Source organism: Grus americana, chromosome 1 (genome assembly GCF_028858705.1).
Source record: "Grus americana isolate bGruAme1 chromosome 1, bGruAme1.mat, whole genome shotgun sequence".
Classification (NCBI taxonomy): domain Eukaryota; kingdom Metazoa; phylum Chordata; class Aves; order Gruiformes; family Gruidae; genus Grus; species Grus americana.
Window position 1 is genome coordinate 95,380,115 of NC_072852.1, and position 20,771 is coordinate 95,400,885.

General features: G+C 40.6%; 1 protein-coding gene across 1 annotated transcript; it reads right to left on the bottom strand.

Annotated features, from left to right (window-relative positions):
* Positions 1 to 14: 14 nt before the first annotated feature.
* On the bottom strand, positions 15 to 20,411 carry ZBTB11 (zinc finger and BTB domain containing 11). Its single transcript, XM_054812638.1, has 11 exons — positions 19,547 to 20,411; positions 16,938 to 17,173; positions 16,006 to 16,237; positions 14,031 to 14,845; positions 11,449 to 11,628; positions 10,699 to 10,935; positions 10,164 to 10,308; positions 8,972 to 9,089; positions 6,161 to 6,319; positions 5,501 to 5,676; positions 15 to 4,140 (listed from the first exon to the last, which is right to left on the bottom strand). The coding sequence occupies exons 1-11, from the start codon at positions 19,854 to 19,856 to the stop codon at positions 3,614 to 3,616; spliced, it is 3,135 nt and encodes a 1,044-aa protein (XP_054668613.1). The 5' UTR covers positions 19,857 to 20,411; the 3' UTR covers positions 15 to 3,613.
* Between the last annotated feature and the right edge of the window lie 360 nt (positions 20,412 to 20,771).

A 20,771-nucleotide genomic window follows, 5' to 3' on the forward strand; every position in this document is an offset into this window, starting at 1 on the left:
ATATAAAGTGTTGGCTGATGCTCAGTAACTTGTTATAAAATTATAATTCTGCCTTTGTTTTTGTGAAAGAAGCAGACCTGTGGTAGCCCTTCATGTTTGTATGTACACCAGCCTCTGCTATATAGAATTGCAGGCACCAAATACAGCAGCGTAAAGAGAAATTGTGAAACTAGCAAGTATCATAGGCTGTGCTTTATTTTTGTTACTCAGATGTTTGTTTAACAGGGTCTTGTTCACATGTTAAATTTAAGGCCGACAAGAAGAACTTGGGCTACTACACATCTAAAAGCACTAAGTTAATGCTGATGTTACCACCTGTAAGGCAGGGCACTTTACCTAAGGCAAGAAACACTGCCCTCAGGACAAAACTTTTCTCAGGGGTGCAAGACAAACTTCCATTGTGAAAAGTCCCTGTGAAGCCACCCTAGACTTGTAAGCATATTGCCCTGCAGCTGGCAATGGGAGCTGGGGCCTCTCACCTTCAGTAGCTGGGACTCTTCTGCATGAGAACAGGTCTCAAAAGAACTGCTTGAGAGGTGCTAGGTTCCCACTGCCTTGTCAGCAGCAGCACCTGAATGTTGTTATATTAAATGTATACACAGTTGCAGTACTGTGTATACCTTGAGGGTCTGCGTGGGTGCCCCATCCACCCAGAGGTCTTGCAGCCAAAGTGATTTCAGTATAAATATACACTGTCCTTTGTTAATGTTGTACTCTTGTATCACAATGCTCTGACACAACTTAGGAGGGCAGGGGATTTCCTGTCCTCATACAAGTTAGTTTTTTGAGCCTTAAGCAAACATTAAAAAGTAGGCATTGTTAGAACAGATCAGACATCTGTCTATAAATTCATGGCAAAGCTCAGTTTATTTAATGACAGAAATAACCATAACTTTATACATCAAACACTAAATAAAAACAGCAGAATGTACAGATCAAATTCATTATGTACAGGAATTCACTAGGAATACTTTATAAATGGACACTTCTCATTAACTTTATTTAAAAAAAATCAAATTAAATAATATCAACTGCATATTTGCAGTCTGACTTCAAATAGATTGCAGAAGGGTAGCGAACGTCTTAATTTAAGAGCTGACATCTAAAGAAAAACATAAGGCAACTTCACGTATATGGGAACAGCAAAGCTAAGAGCGACGCTCCCTACTTACCTCATGTACACTACCCTTCTGAAAAGGTAAGGCACACTATGTTAGGAGAGGGGTGCCACAACATTCAGCTTTGACATTCCTGGCCGAGTCTCGTTTAGGAAACAACCTTTTGTGACTTTTTTGTTTGTCCGGTTGGTTGGTTTTTGTTTTTAAATGGCAGGCCATCAAGTCAGTTGAAGTGGTTTTACAGTGAGTAACATGGCTCTGAAATTCAGATTCACTTCTGTCTCTTCCATAGGCTGGGCAAATAAATAAATGCACCGAAGATTAAACTAAGGTGCTGGTAATATTCTTTTTGTAAGGTAACACACTAAATATACAAATAATGTTCTAGCACTATTTACAGCTATTTGCCTTGAACATTTCCTCACTTTAGCAATACATAATTAGTTGTAAGATACAAACATTGATGTAAATTTTAAAGTTCACCTAGCACTCTTTTAAATCTTTTCTGATCATAATGGTAGTACTTTAATTTTAAGCAGGATGGCTATCTCCAGATTCTTGACCATACAAAAATTCAAGAGTTACAGCTAGCAGTATTTATTTTTTAAGTATTCATTTTAGTTTTACTCCATTTGGTAATTAGAAAAGAATACAACTGTAAAGGGCTGCAGGGATATATAAATAAACTACATGACTTCTCTGCAGGAAGACCTTGACCTTTGAAATAGTCATCTACAGATTAATTCCCATCCAAGGCAGGAACTCAAACTACACATTGCTTAAAAAATTTTCAATGACCGCTTATCTACATGCTTGCCAAGTATAAAAAGAACAGTCCATTCTGTAGCTTAGCAGACAGATACTCAAACAGTTAAATAAGATAAAAGGTAGAAATATTCAAATCAGGCAGTTACTTTGTCACAGATTTTGCTTCAGTTTTGTTCAGTGGATTGGTTTCACAGGTAGCAGAGTTACAGGCATGTAACTTTATTGATGAAGTTTAGCCTGCAGTATTATAGGCTTTTGGCTCCTTGGATACCAAAGTTGGGAAATATTTGATAATACTATAGATTGAGAACAATGTAAAGAATACAGGTCTCATCATTGTTCCTGGGCATAGCACATTCAGTTATCCATTGGTAGACGTTTCTTGCTTAAAAAAACCCAACCAGCAATGAAAGAACCCACCTTGGACAGATAAAGACGTGCAGTGTTCATGGTGTTAAATCACAGGCATTTAAACTTGGGCCAAGCACGGCTGTGATTGATGCTTACCGCAGAAAAACCTAGTAAACATTTTTCCATCTATGTGGTGTAATGCCAGGAATTAGCTTGCCCTAGAAGTATTTTCTTACAGCAGCAGTAATAACGTCTTCTGAAGACTCCGGTATTTTGAGAGAAATTTAATTTTTGCCCCATACTAAGATTTTCATAGTTCTCTATTCTGACATTGCTTTGTGTCCCATTTGGGAATTAGCAGGGCTCCTCCTTTCAACAGGATACAAGACAAGATCAGATCGTAACTAGTTGGACTTCTTCAGTCCGCTTATATTCCTAGAGAAGCATGCCATTTGAGAGTTTCTACATCAAATGTAATGCAAAATTGGTAGCATCCATCATTGGATTGCCTGCTTTGGATACATACAACAATGCAGGCGGTAGCTTCCTTTACGCAACCATTGTTAAACGAAACATGGTTGCACGCAGAGGCTGAAGCGCAAGCTCCTCACTTACAGATAAAAAGTGGTTTACGTCTCTAAACAGTCTCCCTGCAGTGGGCTATCCTCTGGTCAACTTAAATTCAGAATCCGTCTCGGAGAATCACTTCCTCAGACTTCTGTGGACCCCCACCCGTTATCTGTAAAACATTTTACAGTGTTTTGCTGAACCTTGGACTTGCCACCCACCAACCTGGAATTTACATAAGTTCTTCAAAACTGGGATAAGCTATCTGCTGATAGTGTGTCTACCCGAAGAAAAAAGCCTCAGATTTTCTGTAGGTTGCAAGAAGCCCACGCTGCACGAAGCATTCTACCATCCCCTTGTTTTGGGGAGTAAACAGACAGAATATAGCACAGGTAATTTGTTCACAAATTTGATGAAATGCACATAAAAACAAAAGTCAAATAATGCTACTGATACCTGTACATTTCTAGTTTTTAGTGCAGCCTCTCTATATTTTTTCTTTTTGTTTTTCAGAAGTTACAGCATGATACTTACTCCATGACACAGAAAACATTATTCTTCCGACTTTTTTTTTTTTCCCCTCAGTTATGGTCAGTGCAGAAGTCTTTGCCTTCAAAGCCTTGGCCCACACTGAAGCATCTTAACTTTTTCCCCCTAATGCATGGTGCAGTATTTTCTCACCAAGACATTCAGTACTGGGGATTAACTGTTTGAAAATAGTTATTACTGTAAGCCTCAGATACCCAGTTAAATACCAGGCCCTCACAGATCGTAAGACCTCACCCTTCTTGCTCTCCTGTATACTATGTTCACTCTGTCTTTGTAACATGGGCCACTTCTACTTCTACAGTTTCAATGGCCTGTGCCACTTCAGCCATTTTCTGTCCTTGCTGTTGTGCCAATACATAATTTACCACCTGCATGATGCTTTGGTCAGAAAGAGTAGAGACTGATGTACATTCCTCAGTAGCTGCAACTGCTTCGATGGCTTCAAGCGTCTCTCCTGTCACTACCACAGTCTCAATCTCACCACCGCCAACGCTAATCTCTGTTTCTTGTTCCTGCACGTCTGCTGCTAAAATGCTGATGGCATGTTCCACCTGTGTCCCCTGGTTATGAAACTGAAGAGTATCTTTTTCCAGCATGATTTTGCAGGGTACGTAGTCCCTATGAAACTTGGTCATGTGCTTCCGTAGTGTCCGGGCATCTATGTAAGCTTCATTGCACACAGGACAGACATACGGTCGTTCACCAGTATGTGTCCTCACATGACGCTTCAATGAACGCGCATCGGCCCAGGCTACTCCGCAAGTTAGACATTCAAATGGCTTCACACCTGTTCTCAAAGGGAAGGCAAGGAAAAGGTGACTGTCAGCATTCATAAATACGCACAAGCAATGACGAGAAGTGACAGCGAAAACAGCAGTATAAAAGAACAAAAGAAATACTATAATTTTTGCCATGTAAGAAAGAGACCACCTTTACCATTTCTTTACTACAATATAATGCAAGCATAACACAATCAATGGTAAGACTGTCCACAAATGCTCTGCCCAATCTAATATTTTTTTTTTCAAAATTCCTTTAAATGCAGTTTCTCCCCTATTTTAAGAACGTGCTGCTTAATAAAATTCAAATTATTTTTTGCTGGTGATGCCTTTCTGAAACCATGCTTTACTTAATAGAATTTGTTGCTTACATTCTTAGTCACACTTTGTTTCTGTAAATCTTACTGTACACATCTCATCAAATCAGCACTTATTCTAGCTGAGCTTGTAACGCCATCTACAGCTTTTTCCCTCCTCCTCCACACCACAGGTGTTCAAATGCTGCATCTGCTGTTTGTATAATCTTATTCTCCCCTACAATGTCTGAGTTCTGCAGCCTCTAGTACCCAATGGGGCGTATGGGTGGCAACAAACACTATTTCAATACCGGCTTTTCCTCCGTAACAGTTACTGTAAGTTTAGGCTAGATACCTATTACAGGGCACGTTCTCTGTTTAGAAACAAACACAAAATCTCTATTTCAATAGTTATATTTAGTCATAACAGTTCTTTAAAAGAAGGCACGTTTCAAAGAAGTGTTTTTTTGCCCCGAGATAGAAGCATATATAGACTTCCAAGATAACTGGAACAACCAAATACTCAAAAATCAATATCATACTTCATGTCTAAAGTAAAAATGCACAGACCTTTTTTTTATTATTATAAAATATTTTCATATTTTCCTGAAACATCATATAATTTACTGCTTGTTACAAATCATGAGGTTGACCAATTTGCAGCAGTGGTCCTTTTTTTTAAATTCAGGCCAATCAGTCTCCTGGTTGAAGAGTATTTTGTTAACCGTGTGCACCTTTCAAACCGGAGAATGTTTGACATCCAATTCTTTGCCAGATATACATATTTTCATCACTTCTAAAAAAGTCCCTCTTCCATTAAAGTTCTGAGAAGCACAAACTGCCACTGTCCCTGTGTGTGACTGCTGTTTTAGAAAGATCCCAACAGCCGCTTCTGGGAAGGACTGGAAGGAAGTTAAACCAGAACTGGCATAAAACTAACTGGAGAGAATATGTAAGACCTTCTGTGCATCTTGCAACACAGGACATACACAGACTCAAAGAAACAATTACTCCTTTGTCCATCATGTTTTTAGGGGTTGAGGGACATCATGACTACTTGTGTTCTACATACCTTCATGATTGTTCATGTGTCTCCTGTATTCCCGGAGTTGTGTGAATTTTCTTCCGCAATGCTCACAAACTCGTTCCAGATTTTGTTTTGCTCTTCCTTTTTTACCATGTGTGGCTTTCTGCACATGTCTTCTGTACAAAGCTTTCTCATAAAATTCTTTACCACATATATTACACCTAAAAAGTGTTGAGAAATCTATTGAAACCACTATGCTACGCTTATGTTATGCTTTTCAAACCAAAATGCACTTTAATTAGAGCAGGCAAACTTTACTGGGAATACTGTCTCATATGACAAGTAGTTCCATAATTAGAAATAATATTCCTGGACTGAGCTATGTTTTCTCTTATTCACAGCCACAAATCTTCCACTTACCATTCTAGAGAAGTGAGATCACATACAAAGCATTTCTAACTTCATCAATTATATTTATCCTCTTAGAACTTTGTACGTATTAGTTGCAGGATTGCGCCAGCAGGTGAACAGTTGGACCACACTATCTGAAGTCATCCATCCATTCTTAAAAACTCAAGACCCCAGACAACATCGATCAATTGGTACTTCAACAATGGACTAAGCAGTTCCTTGGTGTCTGGCTGTGGATCTGCATAACCTCATATTGATAAGTACAGTTCAGTTGTTAAAGGAATTTCCTCTTACCTATAAGGATCTGTGACAGAATGAGACTTTACATGAGAATACCAGTCTTTCTTCCAACTGTAACATTTTCCACAGAACTGACATTGAAATGGCTTCACACCTAAATGTTTATTCATATGCTGCCGAAGATCTCGAGCTTCATAGAAACTCTTTTCACACCTGCAACGGTAAAGGTTTTAGCATCCTATATAAGAAAGATCTTGGTGATCCTGATTTCAAAGGCACTAGAACCCTCCCCTTTAATGGCAACTTGAGACTTTGAGAAGACAACACCTATTGTGCATCAATATCTATATAAAGCACAATCCCTTTGCAAAGTAGGGAAAATTAAAAGGAACAGCAGCTTATCTGAAAGTCTGGAATATAACTTGAGGACCTCTGACACACTTTTGTCTGTTATGGGTAACTATTCTTTCTGTTATTATTTGGGGGGAATAATCAAAGGCAAACTGACTGCAAGACATCAGAAATTTGTATTATACCATGTGAACTTATGAGGATAGTAACAACTGTTTCTTCCCTTACCCAAAGAGGATTCATTATTGATACAAAGATAACTGGGACTTGTTGTTTGTAATGCTCAAATGTTATTTTTTTAGAAATTAAAAAAATAAATTCAGAATCCTAAAAGAAAGCATCTGAAAGTAGTGATAGTCATTCCTTAGCTTGCTGTTTGTATATCTCTAAAACCAGGCAAATTCCTAGTTTTCCTTCATTTATACCTTGCCATAGTATGACTATGTAAAATTACAAATCACTAGCTCCTCTTGGTATGAAAACTACAGAGGTTAGTCTAATCAAAGACATGCTTTCTCCCTTTGAAACAAATTCTGCTCTTCAGACATATTTGCTTGATCATCTGCATCTCTTCCTCATGTAACATCATAACCTGTATGACTCAAGAAAGGACAGAGGCAGAGAAATGCCAGCAAGCAAACGTGGAAGATTCACGTTCTACAGCTGATCTACCTCTTGAATGAGGGAATGTCAGAATTCCCAACCTCCAGGGGAATCTGAAAAGAAAAAAGCTTCCATACAGGAACAAAACTTTTAATATTATATTTCCTGGAGAATGGGCATTCTGGAGAGGAAAAAGGCCTTCTTCACTTTCAAGAAGGGGGGGGGGGGGGCGGGGGGCGGGAAGTTAAAAAAAAAATAAAAAGGTGATGGTCCCTGAGCCACCCAAACAACCTCTTCCTCCTAGGCTGGAAAACCTGACAGCTCCAGTTCCAATGGGGCTCTCAAGGATCTTGGTTTGCAGATCCACATCAAAAAGTATCACAAAGACCCCTGAGGGTCTTGAATGGCGTTGGCACTTGGTGCTCTCCCCTCAAGGCCTGCATATTTGGAAAAGCCATTAGAGAAGTAAAAAACTCAAGCAACCACCACCACCCTCTGACACACTCACACTACTGCAATTTAATCCAACACCTACTTCACTGGAAACTTCCACGATCATTTTAGGAAAAAAAATCATCTTAAGCTTCGCTCAACTGGGCCAGAAGCTCAAACTGAAGCCTAGCAGGGAGATTTACATACCAACCCAGCAAACTAGGAAACTGAAGTCTGATTATTGCTTAGTGAAGCTCTCTAAACCATTTGTGACAACATGAATTATACTCTTAGTAGAGATCTTCACTGTAGAAGAAACAAGGACTGTGTCTGTTTTGAAGGAGCTGGGGAATCAAAATATCTTCTCTGTCAAGGTAATATTTTGCATCCATGACTGTACTGCCTTGAGTAAAAATAATTTATTTTAAAAATATATTTTTCTGTCAAAACCAAAATTGCCTTTCCTAGTATGTTTCATTAAACAGTTTGGTCCCCGTTAAGGACCCTGTTAGCTCTATTTGTTGTTTTTCTAAGATCACTATTTTTAGCATTACAAAGCATTAAATAAAAACATTGGTGACAGAATTAAAGTGAGTATTCAGCAGTTAGAAAGTATTATTTTTGCTAGCATGCAGCACACACTACCAGGGATACTTTAAATAATACTTTAGATGAAAACTTTCATTAAAACTATGAACTGCATACAGGCAATCATATAAACTGTACAACCCCTCTTAATACCTGAGAGAGTTTTCTAGAGACCTAACTGACAGTTTGGAAATTAAGTACCATTTGTGCTTTTGCAGGTCACTTGAAAAGTTCTCCTATAGGCTGCTCGGTCATGGAAAAAGTATCCATGTTTTGCTAACACACTAGGAGACACCCTCTTTCCAGTTACAGAGTTTCTGCTAAACTCAAGTCCATAATGCAAAGATACTTAGGTGGTCATGTAAGTTTTATAATCAAGTTAACTGCAATAGTCAGTGAATCTTAATTTATGATGTTCCTGCAGAGCTGTTTGCTAAACATAGTGTATACTGCAGCGCACACAAGTACATGACATCATAGACTGTATAGGAAATTTTCACCTTAAACTGAAATCGACTATCACAGTAAAAGAGGGCAAGAACAGGCTGAAGGCCCTTGGCTTCTGACAAGTTCACCACTCTTCTATCTGTCCTACAAGGGAGCTTTAAAACCACATTTAAAAACTACTGACTGCAGCTACAAGCGCACACACGCTCATTTAAAAACAACTGTATGAAACTAGAGCTAGGTAACAGTTAAAAATCAAGCTTTTGCTCTCCAATGCAGGTATTGACAAAAGTGCAATTTTACTTTTAAAGTGTAAATGTCTAATTCCAGGCCAGTGAACAGTTTTACACTACAATAAGGAGCTACTTTTAATCTTTAAAATTACTAAGACTATTAGTGTTAAGAGAAAAAGCCCACCAAAAAACTCCCCACCAACCAACTTACTGAGTGCACTGATATCCGCGAACTTCAGGCTTTGGCTGGTGTTTCTTTATGTGTTTACTGAGTCCTGATGCCCTATGGAAAGATTTTCCACAGATGGAGCAAAGATATTTGGATTCTCCTGGCAAAAAAAGAAAACAAAACATTACAAAGCCAGGCTTCTGCATCTCTAGAGTGCTTTGTGAGAGTGTTTTTTTTTCTTCTCATTTAATTTCTCTTAAGTAATCAGAGCAGCGGTACAAAGAGAAGTTGGTTTAATTACACACAGATGGAATTTTTAAGTGTATTTTGTATGTTCCAATGTAATGATACGCAGAGGGGGGAACAGCAACTCTAAATTACTTTATTGCATGTTTTCAAACACAGGTACAACATTGCAGCTACTAATTGGTCATGAAATGTAAACAGTCTAAAAAAAATTCACCTCTTGTGTGAGAAAAACCCAAACCAACCACAATTGCTTGTGTTCATATAATATGCAACTTCTCTAGCAATGCAGTATTGCTTATGGATGACTTAAATCTTGAATTTGTGGAATAACACCTTAAAATAAGTTTTCTGCTTGAATTCATCAATTTAGGAGTGCTGAGTACTAATATAAATTCCTTCATTTCTAGAACAAATTGTCTTAACAAAAACAGTCTCTTTACTTTTGATTCCGCCCAACTCAGGAAACAAGAAATAGACAATTTCTACACATTACAATTTTAAATCTCTGCTTGTATTAAATTATTGTCATCTTTCACATGCTAAGATCTTTAAAGATACCGAGTTTTATAAAATTTTAGTATTAGTACAGCAAGTCTTGTAAAACATATGCAGAGATTCTCAGAGATTTAACTTAGCACGGTTTCCTCTGAAAAGACAGGCTGGAAGTGTAAGTGCTCCAGAACCTGTTGCCTATCTTTGTTGAATTGATATGATACAGGCATAAATATGTACGTAAAAACATAGGAACAGACCAACCATGATTCCCTGTTCTTGTATAGAACATTTGGATAATAACATTAAACTACTGTAAAGTAAGCCCAGAAAATAAATGTAAAATGACTACCCACAGCTACATGATCAGTAGAACAAAAAGGAGAAACTACTATTTTTTTAAACAGTTCCTTTGATACTGAAGAACAATGTTAAAGTTCAGCAGCATACAACAACCAACCAAAGTAAAAGGAGTCTCTTTCTCATCACTTACCTGTATGAATGCTCATATGTTCCTGAAGACTTCTTTTTGTGACAAAAGACTTTTCACACAAGTCACACTTGAACTGTTTCTGTACTTCATGGAGAGCTAAGTGCATTTTTAATCCATGCTTATACGTAAAGGTCTTTCCACAAACCTAAAAAAATCCATATCCAGTGGAATAGGACAAATAAAACTCATTATGTAATAGGTGTTTAACTTCAAATAGAACAAAACCACCTGTATTTCTTGGGAACCCGGATGGCCAAGCCTGTGATTTTGCACCAGTGGCAGAACTGGTCTGTTAAAAAAAGAATATTCAAGGGGAAGGCATTCTTCTAGACACAGGAATATGAACTTTCATGATTCAACTTCATTCTAGTTTTCTCAGTCTTGGACTACAAGAATTTTCATCAGGAATGTTACAGTAGTTTTCCCCATTCTGAAGTGACCTAAATTAACCTGAATTTTAAGACAGAGTGTCAATACTAAAATATCAAGAAAACATTAATAATTTAATTACAGAGTAAAAGGACTTTCTCTTTACCTTGCATGCATGCGGTTTTACACCTGTATGTTTCAGCATATGTATTCTGAGAGAATAGAGCTTAGGTAGAGTTCTCCCGCATATATCACATATAAATTCCCGTTTAGTTCTCCCTTTCACTGACGATGTGCCTGTCTCTTCTACACCAGAGGCTGCAGCGTTCACTTCCGTCTTCCGAGTGTGCCGGACGAGATGGGCTCGCAGGGAGGCACCATACTGGAATTCTTTTTTACACAACTGGGAAAGGAAATATTACAACTTTACTTTGCATTTAATGCTCCAAAATTATTTAAAAAAAAAAAAAAAAAGGTAATCAAAGGTTTTAAGTATAGCAATATGATTAGCTGGGTCTATAGCCTGACTCCAATAGGCATTTTATCTCAGGTTAATTAATAGTTGTAAATTTTGAATTTTACAGCTACCAACAGAACCACTGATCACTTCCCAATGAGGCTAACTTCCAGGCTAATCTGAACGCAGTTGCAAATTTACTGTTAAGGTTAGAAGTAAAGCCCACTCCAGCACTGTCCTGAGCAGCAAGCACACTCCCATGTCACACGGTGCTGTCAGACCATGTGGCTTCACCACGTTTTACCCCACCCCATCCAGATCAGGGCTGCATCCGTCTCTGAAATCCGTAAGGAAAGTAAATACACGCATGGAAAGAGGCAAGAAAAATAATTACGAATGTAATTACTGAATGAATTTTCCTAAAGAGGGAGGTTTATGGATGAAGAAAACCAAACTTACTGGGCATTTATAATCTTTCGACCTTTCATGTTTCAGTGTGTGCATTATAAGTGCATAGCGCCGCTGGAACACCATTCCACACTCGGTGCATTTGTGCTGAGGTTCTACTTCATTATTTTCCGTGGTTTCTCTTTTGGGCTGTTTCATTTTTTTCCCTCTTTGTACCAGCTTCATGGCAACCTAAGTTGGAAAAACATAACCCTTGCATGAACTTTACTACACTGTGTATTTCCTTTGCAAGTTAGTACTAAAAGCTGATGCTTCTGTGTGTTACTATACCACCTAATTTTGCTCGGTTTACTCAGCTGCTAGAAAGTTACCCCCTTTCAGTTCACTGCAAAACTACCGATCTCATAGTGGGTGAAAAATTGGTCTTGTTTTAAAACCATAAACTGATTATCATTATAGGCAGACAATGACTTACCAGTTCAGAGACAACTAACTACTCAAACCTGAGTAACTGCCTAAGTGAGAGCTAAGGGATAGTTACAGAGGAACCACAAGGTACTGCCAGTCACAATTTCTATCAACTGTTTCCAACCCTTTCCTAGGCTCCAACTTCCCTTTTCAGGATTTACATTTGCTTTACTACAAAAGTCATCAGACTAAAAACAAACAAACAAAAAGCGGCCCAGTTAATTTTTACCAGCCAGCAAAAACTGAGTTATTAATAACCTGTGAAAAAATTTACAGTATTTAAGCAAAGTTCTTTCTGGTTAGGAGCATTCCAGCTTTACTACTGGTTTTTTTGTTAGGCGTTAATGTTTTCTGTTAGGCAGTATTGGCAGCACTACCTGGAGCTGATAATCTTGTTTTCCTTTGTAGAAATTTGCTGTCAAATTCTTTAAAAGCCAAGTTGTAAGTGATCAGGCTGAAATTCCCTGTATCAGGTATCTCCCCTTCAGGCTTCTGAGAATAAGGCAAGTGAAAAAAGTACAAGCATCCTCATTTCTTCTTCCTGTTCTCTCAAGTGAGGTATCTAACAGTTTTTGAAGACATGCTAGCCCTTCCATGTCTCTCAAAAACAAACTGAAACTCAACACAGGGACAATATTTTTTTTTTTTTAATTTTGCTGTTGTTCTGAAAACTTATGCAAACTTGGCTAAACTGTGAAGGCACAAAAATAATTTTGTTCAGTAGATGATTAGTAAGAGCTTGGAAAATAATCCATTCATACAAAGCACGCCTCATCCCTAATATCTCCGTGTCAGCTGCAATTACTGCAATTCCAAAGTCAGCAGCATTTTTCTTGCAACCTCTCTTTCCTGTTATTCTTCCAGCATCAAAACTGGGAACTCAGGAAGGAGCGTCCCCTTCCCAATGCTTATACAAAATCCAGTACCATGGCAGGGAGTTGAGGGATGCATGAGACAAAAATGCTAAAAGCTATGAAGCAAGTTAGGAAAGCAGAAACTTATTCCTGAGTCAAATTCTGAGCAATTATCTATACTAATTTCTTTTTTCCCCATAGGTGGCCACTGTCTATAGACCTCATCCGTCAAGGGACCAGATGTACAAACTGCAAAATAAAGTTAACAGGGGCTCTTCCTGAAGGTAGATATTCCCCCCTCCCAAAACAGAACAAAAACATGTCATTTTCCAACCATCATAAATAGGTTGCTCAAATATTTTGATTGTGCTAGTTTTAGCAACTGGGCTTGAATTTGTCCCTCTGTAAAAGGCGACTAATGCTACAATTTCTATCTACAATGGTGTTGTAATGATGACAAATTATCCCCGTCTGGGGGACTGGTGGCTCTAGTATGTAAACATCTCACGGAATGCTTCTGGAAATTAACAGTTCTTCATAAGATTTAGCCAACATACAATGAGCAAGGCAAAGTGTACTGTGTCACAAAAATGGATGTATTTATGCTCAGGGAGGTGAATGTCAGCTATCCACAGGCACTAAAAGAGCAAAGGCTCCTGAAGGGGAAAGAGTAGGAAGACTGTTTCATTAAAAAAAAAAAAAAAATTGAAACAACTAGTTCAATTACTAAACATTTAATATGTCCGAGTGCTAGAGTTTTTAATACCAGTTCTCTTTGAACCTTTTTTTTTCTAACTGACCCCAATCTGAAGGTAGTAGGACTGCATTATTGTAACTTATGACTGTATCTTAAGATCTACATCGGATGTCAAATTTTTCATCCCCAATGCTTTGTTTTCAAGTCTTAACAAATGTAGGGTCTCGCTTCTCTAACAGATAAATACATTTGTCTATGACTGACATACACACATGCTAGTTAAGCATTAAATTCCCAGATCATTAAGAATTTTAGGGAGAAGATACACCTTCTGTCCAACCATAAGAAGCTGTGAGAAGATACTCAAGCTGGGCTAAGGTCACCGAACATTCTAAATTTCTTCAATATGGAAGGAATTTTGACGCCAATGGTTGGGGTTTTTTTGCACCACAACTGTCACAACTCAGACGTTACTTTGGTTTGCAGTAATGTTAATCACTCAAAAAAAGAAAAACATTTGCCAGACAGTGCTTGGAATCGGGAAACAGTCTTTTCAGATTGGTCTCGAAACACTGGGCGATTACTGACAACAGGCCTAAAGACAGATAGAATACCTGCTGTATCGCAGATTTAGGATTTGTCTTTCTATTTTGCAGTTTTTTTTCAATTCCTTTATGCAATCTGATATATCCCCCTTCACTAACAGAACGCTGGCGAAGCTTGCTTTTGTAAGTATCATCTTGGCTGGAAGCTAAGCTTTCCGGTTGTGAAACTGAAACGCTCTGTTCTTTACTTTGCCTGCCACGCTTTTGCTTGAGCGTTTCTGAGGAGTCTTCAGAAGCAGTGTCCACATTTGCTTTACCACTTTCATTTTGGTCTGTCTTAATTTCCATTTTACTTTGCATGTCCATGGCTTCCACCGCCGACGGCTCAGCTTCTATGACAGACACAGAGCTATTTGAAACGCTCTCTAGCAGCTGCATCTTGATGTAATTTTCAGCTGTTTCACACTGTTCTGAAGGCTTCGAAAGATCATCTGGAGCAATGTCCATAGGCTCTGGAGGCAGGAGTTCAGGCTGGAGTGCTGCTGCTTCCTCTGGCCCAGCAGAGGAAGGAGCTCCATTCACAGCTACTGGCGCTTCGCTGGCTGCCAGCTCAGGTTGCTCAGTACCATCCACGGGCTGCGTCTCAACTTCAGTCTGCTCTGTTAAATTTTGTGTTGACTCTACTGTTTGAATATCTCCCTTTTGGTACACCGTAATTTGTTTCTCTTCCATCTGTTTGTGCACGTTTTCACAGATTTCAAGGACCTCTGACATGAAGAGATGCCGGGCAAGCATGGCCACTTCTGCCATACTACAGAAGTCAAAAGTTAATTCTGAAGTATAAGCAAATTCCAATAGAGGCAGGAAACTGGACTTGCAGAACCCTACCAGGAATAAAACAAGAGATTAGACCAAACACTGATGACCCCAAATTACAGCAAAATATCCCATGTGGGACACAACAGTTCACCTTTGACATAGTTAAGTCTGAAATTTAGAGCAAAACAACACACTTGCAAGAAACACTGAAGCCCCTCTGCTGGACTCAAATTAATTGTCATTTATGCAAAAGTGTCCTCATGTATTTTCTACATTGACGTAAGCTCAGACACCGTTTCCAATAAGTAAGGAAGGTATTTTCACAATGAAATTCTCTAGAAGAATGTTTCAAGATACTGGGAGAGTCACAATATTTTTGAAGCAGATTAACCAAAGTCTTTCTGGACCTGCTACAGTCAGAAAGTAGCCAGGACTTAAGTAACAACTGACGTGGCATAAAAATATGACAAGAAAGTGGCTAATGAAAAAAATAAAGGTACAGATATATAGATAGAAATGCTTAAAAAGAAGCATTTGGTATAATTTTCCACAGTTCTGTAAATCACAAATCAAATATTTAATTCAGGGGACCTTCTGGACCATCATACTAGAAATCTATTGTTCATGCATTTCTATTGTTCATGCAGAGACAGACACAGTTAAGAAACTCATGAGAAAGCAATGCAGTAGGCATATGTTCTGTACAATATTCTTCATCACTACAAAGCTATTTTTAGAACACTTATTTTAGGATTGTCTCCTATCTTTAAGGTACCAGAAGGTTTGAGAAATAAGTAGAAACACATATAACAGTGTTTCACAGACATAAGAAACAATTTAGGTTTTGTTCAGCAAAACAGCTCTCTGAGAAGCTAGTCAATATCCCCTCTTGATGTATTCAAGTATTTGATTATGTTCCCTTTTTTTATCCTTGTGATTAACACAAGGATAAAACATGCCTAAGCAAGGTAAAAATCAATCCAAAGCTTCTCAGAAATTTTAAGATGAAATCTGATAGTCCATTCAATATGGAAGAACAGATTATGCAAAACCAGAGCAATCACTTTAGCATTAAAATGCACACAAAATAATTTTAGATGAAAAGAGAGAAAAAAGCAAGATAAAATATGCAGTTGTCTTGAACACTCAAAAAAGACTGAATCAAATACTGTACACCTTACTTAGGATATTATGATTTCTAGCTTTGAAACCCACAACAATTCACCTGACAGATCCACTACAGCTTCATGACTAGACACAGCTCCCTTTTCAATGAAGAGCTCTCGGAAGTACTCGCTGTTGGCTGCCAAGACAGATTTGTGAGCTTTGTACTCCTCTCCTTCAATCAGCAGAGTCACATCACAGAACTGATTGGAAAGCCTCTGCTGATTCAGTTGGTTTAAGACTGACAGACAATGTTTGGAAGATGACTGCTTCACAAGGCCCTTACTGTCAACCTGTCATAAACAACATTACGAGAACTTCATTACATTTAGACTGTGCCTTTTTAAGCATTCACACTGAAACACAGAAAAGGATTATTTTCTGCAACCGTACAATCAGTTCAAGCCTGTATAATAATAAATAAGCTTAACTTCATTTATAATAATAAAGGTTAACTTTACTATTGGTTTCTTTCTTTAAATACATCAACTCTCACCCTCCCTTGAAACACAGTTAAAACAGACAACTGGAAAAATGGGAAGACATGGGTATTCAAACAGTTCCTTGAACGTATTTTTCAATGTTACAGTCTGAAACGGTTTCTAGATTCAAAAGTCTTTACACGCATACAAGCCTGCAGTTATCATCAATAATTTTATATATAAATATAGCATCATTTATTAAGGAACAGATGTAGATTCCATGAGAATCTTGTATGTGATGCTTTACTACTTATACTTTTGCCATTCATTTTCCCTTGGGTCCTATATACACAAAGAGGAATCAGAGTGATTTTACTTTCCAAATATGACGTACTATAGTTAATTTCATGTCATATACACCAGTAACCCATTTCCACATATTGAATATCTTTGGCAAAATTTATGTCGTCTTATTATTGCAAGACTATCACAACAATGGAAAATAAGTATGTGACTAAGGACACATTAACAAACATCTTAAATACATTCAGATGTAAACAATGGTACTTACAAATACAAGCTCATGCTTCGCTATTGGCTTCTTCTTCACAGGCTTTGGGGATGCAGCTGGGATTGATGTTGTATTACTCAATTCATCATCTGTTTCATTACCATCTTCGTGAGATTTTGCATCCAGTCCTAGTTCCTCCAGCATTTCAGAAGGATCTGTCAGAGATCTAGAGCGATCTAGCTTTTCCTGGCACTTGCTGCATTCTTTAATGTAATCTTTAACCTGCTTAAGAATACCTAAGAAAAATTAAAGGAGCTTAATTAGACTTCTAATCTTCACTCAATTTACCTTAAACATGTAATTAAATATGTAGGTGATTAGCAAAACAATATTACACGCTTATGGAGAAAAATGAAGTTGGTCACCTATACTTTCCTTCTCCGACTTCTTTTTACCAGTTTTGCTTCTCTCACACTATTGTATGATACTGTATGTCACTACTGTAATCCATCATTAATTTGAGATGGAACATTTAGAACATCACTATATCAAGCAGACCCTCCCAGAAAGATTTTTTAAGGCTAGAAAAAAATATTTGTATTTGTACATTCACCCTAAGAATGCCAAGACAAGGAAAGCTGTAACCTGATCCTGCATTTAGCACATGCAAGTGGATCTCTGCTTGTCCATACTGAGGGGGATGAGAATTGGAAGGCTCACCTAAGGGCTTTTTCAAAATCGGGATCAACTCTCTTATATGCCATGATGCTGATATGTATTATTAACACAGATTTAAATCAATTGCCTATGATTTTGGAATTTAAAGAAATTAATTTCCCACCATTACTTTAACCGGTGTAAGTAAATAGTTTTAGATACTCAACGGTTCCTAAGCTCAGGGTCCTCCTCTAGGTACCAAGGCATTTTCAGTGTATGGCTTTCAATAGAATTTCATTTTCTTCACTAGGACAATATAAAAGCATACATAACAACAGCCGTGTCTCTGTAGTTCAAAATCTAGCACAGATCAGAAACTTGTCTGACATAGATTTGCGCCGCTCACCCCTTTTCAGAGCACGAGATGCACTATCACAGCATACATATCTCTGTAAGGATGAGGAAAACACGGACTTCAGGCAACCCAAGACACTCTAACCCAGGACATTCATGCCCATTTCAAACATTTTTATGCTTCCTTGATTTCATGGCTGGTTCTCAGGACAGAAGATTTCTGGTCTTCAGATCCCATCTCTAACACCCTTCCTGGCTACTGGGCCACACTCCAGCCCATTGCTTCCCAGTTACAAAGCAGCAGACACAACAGACTGGCACCCATCTCAGGATGGTGACTGGGTCAAAGCTGCTGTCCACTAGCAGCAGAAGAGTATTATTATGGCAAGGGAAAACAATGTTTTCAAGGAGACACAGATATGAAATGAAATACTTGAACTGAAAGCAGGGCATGAGTTTTAGTATTCTCAGTGCAAGAGAAATAAGATAATATAGGTTGTGCAAATAAAGGTAACCAATAAGACCCAAAGATGCAGAATATAGAATGATCTCTTCTGATGAAGAGAAGATATACTGAGGTCCATTAAGGAAGTTTCCAGCATAGGATGACAGTAGATGCTAGAACAGTCCAATATTGGGTAGATGATGAGAACTCAGATAAAGGCAAGATGACCATCATCCAGAATGGATATATCAACTTTGAGACATCAAATTCTTTTTCGCATCAAAGATCTTCAAGTCAATGAGATCTGGACTGCAGCTAGACAAAAAAGCCTCCAAATTAAACTATGGAAAACTAAAGCTGAAATGACAGACGTGCTGACTGATGGACCAAAAAAGCAGAAGAGGAGAAAAAGTACAAACAGAAGGTGGGCCCTGGGCAACTGAAAAGCAGGATATTTGTTTAATGGATATGTAAAAGTAGAACACCAAATCCAAAGGGAACACAGATACCAAGCCACTCGCTCAGCCAAAAGAAGGCCCCGATTGGGAATTACTGCTGTTCATACACTACCATTTCTAACGGCTATGACATCACTCAGGACCCAACTGAGAATTAGTTTGGTCTTTACGGCTTCTCATTGGAAGAAAGAGACAAATATAACAATGAGTGCAAGGACTACGAACCATCACTGGCAGCTCTACTATTACGTGAACACCATCTACAGGATAGTTGGAAAAGGTATTATGAGGTTAAACGCTGAACTAGGTCATATGGATCGGATTATCGCCCTGTACAAAGTGTAGAAGTTGAGAAATTGCTACCTTAAGCAGGCTGCAAGCTACACTTGGGTGGGGATAGTGATGCTCTGTGTTTCTATACATGCAAGACAGCGCTACCCAACAAGAAGACACAGGACAATCTGCTGACTGAGGTGCAACCCGCGCAGCGAGGCCTGCCTCTTAAGGACTGACCCAGAGTCGCAGCCTACAGACCATGCGCGTTGAGAGGCAGCGTTTCAAGGCAGCAGTCAGTCAGCGAGCGACAGTCGCCTCCCGCTTTCTCCCGGCAGGGTACACAGCCACCTTCCTCACAAACCCGGACACTGACCCAGCGCCGCAGGGGTTGTAACCGCGGAGCGGCCTTCTACCCCCCAGCCCCCAGCTCGGTGGGGTTTCTCCCGCTGCCCGGCCGGACCCCCCCCGCCACGGCTCACCTCGCCACCAGTACTTCTGCGAGAGCCCCTGCCAGGTCTGCAGCCGGGTGCGGTGGGCGCCGTCGGGCGCCAGGTGGGCGGCGCGGATGAGGCGGGCGCGGCGCTCGGCCTGCAGCACCACCTCGAGCTCGGCGAAGCGCTGCTGGTCCCGTTGCCGCCGCTGGTAGTAGAGGGTGCCGCCGCGCACCACGTAGCAGGCGGCAGCTTTGCGGATCTTTCGCTTGGCGTTGCCTTCCGTCCCCGGCGCGTAAGGCTCCCGCTCGTTGGTCAGGTAGCGCAGGATGGCCAGGTAGCTCTCCTCGCTGGACATGGCGGGGCGGGGGGCAGAGGGGCAGGAGGAGAACGAGGGGGGGTGGGGATGAAGGGGCGGCCTCCGCGCGGCTCCCGCGAGCCCTCAGAGCCACGCCGGGCTTGCTCCCTCGCCGGCGGGCAAGGGCACGGTGCTGGGCACGCCGCTGTCGGAGGGCGGGCGGAAGGGGAGGAGGGTCAGGCTCTCGCCCCCGGGGCAGAGGCGGCTGCGGGGCAGCGTCTCCGCGCGGGACGGGGCCCGCCCGGGCCAGTCACATGCGGCGGGACCGTGGGGGGAGAGGCGCCCCGACCCTCGCCGCCGGGGTCCGTGGGGCTGCGGAGGCGCCTCCTGGGGCAGGGAAAGCATGCGCTGTCGAGGGAAGGAGGACCGGGGCCTCCCGCGCCTCCGCCGGCCCCTCGGCCGGGCGCGGGGAGCCTGGAGAGCGCGGGTGGCGGGTCCGGCGGGAGCCAGGCCCGGGGGGGAACTGGAGTTTCGCAGCCAGCGGCGGCGGGTGGGAGGGAGAAGCTCGGGCAGCAGCAGCAACGGAAAGACAAAATGGCTGCTACACAAGAGGAAGTGAGGTCAGAAGCCCGCGCGCATGGGAGGGGCGTCTGCTCAGGGAGGGCGCAGCTCATCGGAGGAGCAAAGCCGCCATCTTGGAGTCGGGCAAAGGAGAGGCCGGGCGGAAGGCTAGACGCGGCCATCTTAGAGCCGGTCAAAGCCTGTGAGGGCGGGCACAGCCATGGCGCTGGGAAGAGGGAACGCTCCTAAATCAGTACTTCTATAGCCCTACCTCCGAAACGAGCAGCCTCCGCTTCAAAATTGCCTCGGGAGTAGGAGCTACGAGGAAATTGGAAGTACGATTTCATGTTGCAGTGTGAGCATACCTATCAGGAGCAGCACAACTGGTGACAGCTGCACCAGCACGGACGGGGG

Coding starts and splice junctions, on each gene's coding strand:
- ZBTB11 (XM_054812638.1), bottom strand. CDS start 19,856: ATGTCCAGCGAGGAGAGCTACCTGGCCATCCTGCGCTACCTGACCAAC. Junction 10,936..11,448: donor CGAAAGATTATAAATGCCCA/GTAAGTTTGGTT, acceptor TTCCTTTCCCAG/TTGTGTAAAAAAGAATTCCA. Junction 10,309..10,698: donor TAAAACCGCATGCATGCAAG/GTAAAGAGAAAG, acceptor GGATTTTTTTAG/GTTTGTGGAAAGACCTTTAC.